The 6,926-nt window shown below is 46.7% G+C and overlaps 1 protein-coding gene across 19 annotated transcripts in view; it reads left to right on the top strand.

The window, feature by feature from the left end:
- Nucleotides 1-6,926, top strand: part of NFASC (neurofascin) — a 152,314-nt gene that overhangs the window by 96,460 nt on the left and 48,928 nt on the right. For 15 of the 19 annotated variants that reach the window (XM_025205524.1, XM_025205525.1, XM_025205529.1 and 12 more), the window contains 2 exons: nt 4,785-4,900; nt 6,354-6,558. The exons of the other annotated variants lie outside the window; for them this stretch is intronic. In XM_025205524.1, the coding sequence (XP_025061309.1) occupies nt 4,785-4,900; nt 6,354-6,558 (321 nt within the window). The remainder of the gene's footprint in view (nt 1-4,784; nt 4,901-6,353; nt 6,559-6,926) is intronic. 19 annotated transcript variants of the gene reach the window in all.

Raw genomic sequence — 6,926 nt, 5'->3', positions numbered from 1 at the left:
TCCAAACAAATATAAATGCATCTTTGCTGCACTTCTACGGCTAAGTTAAAGTGAGAGAGGCTTGGCTTGAGGAGCCCAGCTCTCGCATCATTTAGCCCCATAAATGGCACTGAGCTATTCCTTAAAAACTGTGGAGCAGGTCTGAACACTGACTCCAGTGGGCCCCATGTGTGATAGGTGCAGTGCTTGACAGCTTTTCGTTGCTTAGGTCCATCTCCTTCTGAAGCTGGTTTCAAAGTGCTTTTGTTGCCTTCTATGCATCCCTTGTCCCCTCCTGTTCAGCTGCAGCTTGCTGTTGCATGTAATGGAGCGGTCAGTACCAGTCTTTTAAGTTTGGATGAGGAGACAGCAGCGAGAGGGAAGAGAATAACCAGAGGTAGACTGGTGGCTAATACGTTGCTAAACTGTAACTTGAGCAGCATGCTAACAGCGAGAGCCCCTGGTTTCAAAGGACTTTGGGCACCTAATGCACAGAGGGGTTAGACTAATGGCACCCAAGCAGAAGTTGGGTTTGGAGCTACAGTTCTGCAGAGCTCGGCTGTTGCAGAGTTAGCGCTATACACACGGCATCTCTCATGGGTCGTTGGTATTCTTTGTTCCCCAAGTGTGTGATGGTGCTCTAGAAAGGGCTCATCCCCTGGGAAGGGTATTTCTAGCCCAAATACCCAGGGATCAGTGTTGCCTGAAGACCTGTTTTCTTACACATTTTCTGCCCTGCCTGGTATCCGAGCACCTCCTGTGACCATGCAGCACCAAGCACAGGTGGAAGTTATGTGGAAAGCTAGAGCTATGTAAAATCTGCCCATATGGGCTGTTACTTAAATCCTCCAGCAGTGGTGGTTGTATAGCCATAACGGTCCAGGGATGCAAGAGAAGCAAGATTTGTGAAATGAGCTAATACCTTTTACAGGGCCAAACTGTATAGTTGGGAAAGGACGGGGAGGAATGGGAGACACATTTCTGGACTTCTAGCCTCCTTTATCAGGGTTGGGAATGATTTAGTCACAGCTCAAGCTTAAGTACAAATTAAGTACAGTCAAACCTAATCACATGAATGTGTTTGACCACTTGAAAGGGAGATGAGTGCTTACCACCTGTTGCACTAAAATAAGTTAGCAGAGGGTGAGAGGTAAGTTGTAAATAAAACATTGGTTTTATGCCTTATTAAATCCATGGGTTTGGGCATCTAGTTAAGTCTTATGAACTCATCTCCAGGCCTGTCCTCGGAAGATATTGGGTAGGTTTCCTTTGAAGGCAAGGACACACAACCAGATGCAATCAGAACCCTGTCTAAACAAAAATACACAACCTGCCAACACATCTCCACTGCCCTGGGAAATCAGAGTCCATGGACCCTACATATGCAAAGACCTCATCTAGCGCAGCAAATGCCCTTATGAAAACCGAGTGAAACCACCTGACCGCTGCTTCCAAATGAACGCCCTTAAAAAGTGCTAAGGGCAGGAACATTTGTGCAGCAGATGTAGAACACTTGTCACAAAACTCTCTGATCTTACTCTCTTTGTGACACCAAACACCATGGACTTAAGAGCTTGATTTTAAAGTTCATTACAATTAACTTCTGGCCTTCCCTCTGCTGAACTTCTCGTTGCTCCACAAGTGATAATCCCACCTCCTTCCATTTCAAATGGGCACGTTAATTAACACACATAAGCAGTTGTTCTAATTTGGAATTAGCTTGGAGGGTGACTGCCTCTTTCCCAGACCTGAGGATGTCTGAAAGCTTGTCTCCTCTCTCCCAACTATGCAAGTTGGTCCAGTATAAGCAAGCCAGCCCCTGCAGGTATCATGGCACTCCCTTAGAAAGGCTCTGCAAACTCCTGCTCGCCTTGGAAGTCTTTAGGGAAGGTTGGTCACAGATTTTTTCCATTTCCTCTCCTCCAGCTGAACGTGACGGCGTTAAACTTTCTGTAGAGCAAACAAATCCCACTGGCCTTTAACTGCGTGCTGCTGTCCGCGGTGCTGAAACCAACACTGTTCTCAAAAGCTGCGTGACCTTGTAAACTCACATTGCAAAAGTCTCGTGCCAAATGGTTTGATCAGCTCTTGCTCAACTAAATCTTGATTCTTGCTTTGTTGGACTGGCATCTAAGAGGGAAGGTTGTGCTTCAAGGTATCCCTAGGAAATAATGGTTAATGCTGGTGTATTTCCTTTGATGTCTCAATTCACAGCCCCCTGGAGAACTGTGAAGTGTTTTTCTCTATGAATTGGTTGGTTTGGGGGGGGCAGTTTCCGCAACAAGAAAAAAAAAATGCTATTTGCCATTCTTTAAAAAAATATTAGGACCAGGAGAGAGAACTGCAGGCTGCTTAAAGCTTGTATCATAACTATAACGTGTACTATTATTCACTGATTTAAGCCAGAATGCATTATTATGATCATTTACTTTGAACTCCTATGTAAATCACACCATAGGATATCACCCAGTGAGTCCTACATCTGTCCTTAATTTATTACAAGCGTTCTGCCGCCAATAACTTGAAAGCAGAGGTTTTCAAAAGGTCCTTTCAAAAGGCTCAGCCCTTTCTGAAAATCTGCCTTCTTTCAGGTCTTTTTAGTGAGGTACCTGAAAATCATTAGGCACCTTTGGGAATCTTTGCCAGGGGTGTCTCTTGCAATTATCCAATGGGTACTGCCATTTTAAATAATCTTTCCGGCACAGCTAAGTAGCACTTGTTTATTAATTACCACAGAAATAAATCTTACCAGCTGTTCAAAGCAATTGCACTTCCTAGTTTCAAAGATAACAAGCCAGTCTTTGATATCAAGCAGACAGTAAAACTCATTCAGTACATCCTGAAGGGTGGAGGGAACACAGATTACAGACCTTGCTCAAGTTATTGTCCTGTCTATAGAATAAGAAAGCATAGGCTGGTTCGGCTGCCTTTGATCATAGTTTCCTGTGCCTAGAATAACCGTTGCTAGAAGCGGCTGATTTGTGGAGGCCTGTAGGAAGTTCTGATGTGAAAGGGATGAGGAGTGGTAATATGGCAATGCCAATAGTGTGCGAGAGATTGTAATGTGTTCCCCTCTGGAGAAGAGATTGTGAAGACTGGCAAACATCTTTGCAAAGGAGTCTCATACGTGTAGAACTTTTCTGTCTAGAAAAGCTGGAGCACGGCAGATTAGATGTGGTCAAGAGGACAATCACGTAGAGATGCTGGATCGGATTCATGGCTAGTATAAACCTGCACAGCTTTCTTGACTTCACTGGGGTTCCAGTGCATGCTAGCTGAGGATTTGAAACACTAGTTGAAATCCAGCCACGGGGCAAGCAGAACACCTCCTCATTTGCAGTGCGCTCCTATAAATCACTTTAGCTGGTTCTGTTGGTTTTTGAGCAGCCCAGGCAGGGCAAGCAGTTTAGACCAGCCAACTTCCTTCCATGCCTAACTGGTTTGCTAGGCTGTGCTTCAACCAAAGCAATATTTCCATGCAAACTGTAGTCTTTTAGCCCATCTAATCCCGTGTCCCTGTTGCTTTCACAAAAGCTCCTTGTAGATAATCTCACTGGAGGATGGACCCAGCTGAACTGCATATGCATCAGTGCAGCATAGGGAACCATTGGGAAGTCGTCATTGGATCGGTTCTGTTGTTGCATTGACTCGGTGCTGCTGTTTTTTGGCTGGTCACTTGGGACACTGATGTTTAAGCCAGATCCTCAGGTGGAGTGAGTCTGAAATGTTCCACTGGCTTCAAGGGAGCACTGCCAATTTACACTACCTGATGATTTTGCCCAAGTCTTGTCCCAGTTGAGCAGGGTCTGGTGGGCTCTGTTAAAACATAAAGAAAGCCTTGTTAAATTCCAGGTGGCAAGCCAACGCACAGAGATGCTGGCACCTCAGGGAAACCATTTTTCAAACTGAGCTACATTGTCAAAGGGCTAGAGCGAGGGGCAGCAACCTATGGCCCACAGGCTGGATCTGGCCACTGAGCCACTGGATCCGGCCCAGGGATGTGGGGCTTTGACAGCGTTCAGCAGTTGTGGGAGGCTTTTAGTTGTGTTTCCATGCTGGCACGGTGATGACCGGGAGCAAGTCAGGTCCTAGAGCCCACCCATCGGTCACTGACCTGGGGTGCGTCATTGTGGTCCACAGCTGGAAAAGGTTGTCTACCCCTGGGCTAGAGCAGAAGTTGCTCACTCGGCTGTTGGACCTTTTTGGTAACTAAAATTGGTTTTACTTCTGTGCGTCTATTTTTCACCGCCCGTAGCTTTGATATACTGCCCAGCCGTGCTAATGCGGGGCTGTGAATAGAAAGATCTTCAGGCAAAAAGACCATAGGGAGGCAAATGATAATACTTTCTGGACTCTGTTTCCAAGACTGGGATTTGGGTATATTCGCAGGGCAGGGGGGTGAAAATACGTTTTTAGCGGAACAGTCGATTCAAAGCAATTTAGCCAAGCGTGCTAGACTTCACCTGTTCCTGCTGTGTGTTACGTTAGCTGTGGAAACATCTCAAGATTGAGATGGGAACATCACAAGGTTGACTGAGTAGAGAAAACGGCAAGATTTGCTCTCATGAAAACACAGCCCTCTACAACTTAGGCAGAATTCCTCCCTTGTGCCACACGATGGCAGCAAGGACCCGCGTGTGCCCGATACTAACTCGAGACGATGGTGGAGATGAAAAACAAAAGCTCCAAAACCCCTGTTATGGGAGTTTCTAGCAGCCAGACCTCAGAGGGAAGAGCTGCCATCCGACGTCCAAAGAAATCTCTGTGTTCCTAATACACGCTCTGCTTTATCCCTGAATGCTTAGATCCCAAGGCTGCCCCCACTGATATTAGGCTAAGAGTCCTGAACAGCACTGCAGTAGGTCTCCAGTGGACGAGAGTGTACCCGGATACCGTCCAAGGACAACTTAAGGAATACAGAGTGAGCAAAGCCAAATCATTTTGCTGCCCACTACTAATCTAACTAACCTCGCTCAGCGGTGGTGACCTGGTAACTTGGCCGGTAAGCGACTGGGATGACATAAAACAGTAAATAGGACCAGACAGCTTTGGCTGCTGCCGTGATGTAGGCAAACCTATATTTGTGCCCATCTGTTCTAGATGGCACCTGTGTTTGAGCACTGAAGACATGCCTGCCACACAAAATCTAGCAACATCTCATCTGTCAGGGTGAGGAAGGGCTGGATTCTCCTTCTGCTGATAATCAATGGAAAAACTCCCAGTGATTGCAAAAGAAGTAGAGCTTGGCCCAAAATGTCCAAACACTCAGGCCTAGCACATGGTATGGATACTGGCTGGCGGGCTGATGTCCCCATTCCTCAGTGAGTGCGTGCCCGTATCACCGCAGCCTTTGTCAGCTGTCTACGGGTACAGGGAGTGAAAGGACCACACAAGCAGAACGAACCTTGAACGCACAGAGCTGAACTCTGTAAGGTACAGTGGAAGCTGCTGTAACTAAATAACTAGTCCACTCCTGTCTCTGGCATGATTAATACAGAGCCCTTCATAGGAAGTGATGGAAAAAAAGCCCTCCAGTACATACAAGCTGTTTTTCTGTCATCCCTAATGTCCGTACCGTGTTTTAATAAACGCGGTCCAGTCAAGACTTAAAACAACCCAACCGTACTAACTGAAAGCTAAAGATGGAGAGATGGATCCTGTTTGCTCCTTGCAACTACTGTTCCTTATCAAGTATATGCATTGCTGAGGCAAAATGCCTGTTCTTATGTGTACAGCTTGAAGAACCTGTTCAAGGGTTGGACTTAGCCACAATCTGCTAAGAACAGCCTTTGAAAAGTGAACAAAAGTGCACAATGGCACAGTTCTATAAGCATTCAGGATTTTCAGATCCCAAAATCAAGCAGTCACGGAAAATCCCATGGATTCAGCCTTCTTTGGCATGAGCCCACTCCCATACATCATGCTCGCCTATTGTTTTTTCTGGGCCAAATGAATGGTTTGTGGGGGGCTTTGAATCCACATCATTCCAAGTTCAGACTTGAAGCTGTGCCAGGACACATTGTGCTGTTTGACTTTTAGCTAAACTACTAATGCAACTAAAGAGGGAGCACTGTCTGGTGTCTAGAGCTGGGGCCTGGACTCGTGGGTTCTAGCCTGAGCTCTGCATCCGACTTGCTCCGTGACTTCTGGCAAGTCGCTGAGCCCCTCTGTGCCTCAGCCATCCATCTATCAAATGGGACATTAACAACACTGACCCACCTCATGGGGTGGCCGTGAAGCTTTGTTAATTGTTCAACTGTGCTGTGAGTTCTGCAGATGACACATGCTCTTGCAGAGCTCTCTATGCGGCGTTAATGAAAACCGTTCTCACTTTGAATGGGAAAAGCTTCACTTGTTATGCCTATTTCTTGAAGGCCTATTACTGGAGAGAAAGTAGTTTGCTGAAGAACCTGTGGGTCTCCAGAAAAAGGCAGCACACAAGTTTTCTTGGAGACCGACCACGGGGTACAGTGTCCCAGCTGTTTCCTTATAGCAACTACAAACTGGAGATGGCTGTAGTCAATGGGAGAGGAGATGGGCCCCGGAGTGAAATCAAGGAGTTCACAACACCTGAAGGAGGTAGGTTGCAGACACATGCTGTGATATGCTTTGGGCACATACTGGCAGGTTCCAGGTGCGCAGAAAAGGCAGAGGACTTTACAGGATTGAGGATCCTGCCCTGCTTGAGGATTTCCCTTGAAAACCATCGGGCAGAACCTGCCCCCTTGGGCGGGACAGATGTAATCGAAAGCCTCAACGCTGTAACTCTGTGCGCCTCTGCCATGTTTCCGTGTTACTGTCTTCCATAATGTCAGAGGTACCTGTATGCTACTAAGGTGGCTGCTTAATGGAGTTGCTGTGCTAGGCACGCTGCAGGGGACTGAAATCCCCCTCTGCTGCAGTGGCTCTCTCAAATACCATCACTAGGAAACTCTTTGAAGCAGCGT

This window comes from Alligator sinensis, unplaced genomic scaffold (genome assembly GCF_000455745.1).
Source record: "Alligator sinensis unplaced genomic scaffold, ASM45574v1 scaffold1322_1, whole genome shotgun sequence".
Lineage (NCBI taxonomy): Eukaryota > Metazoa > Chordata > Crocodylia > Alligatoridae > Alligator > Alligator sinensis.
The sequence above is the reverse complement of the archived record's forward strand: the minus strand, read 5'-3'. Positions and strand labels throughout refer to the sequence as shown.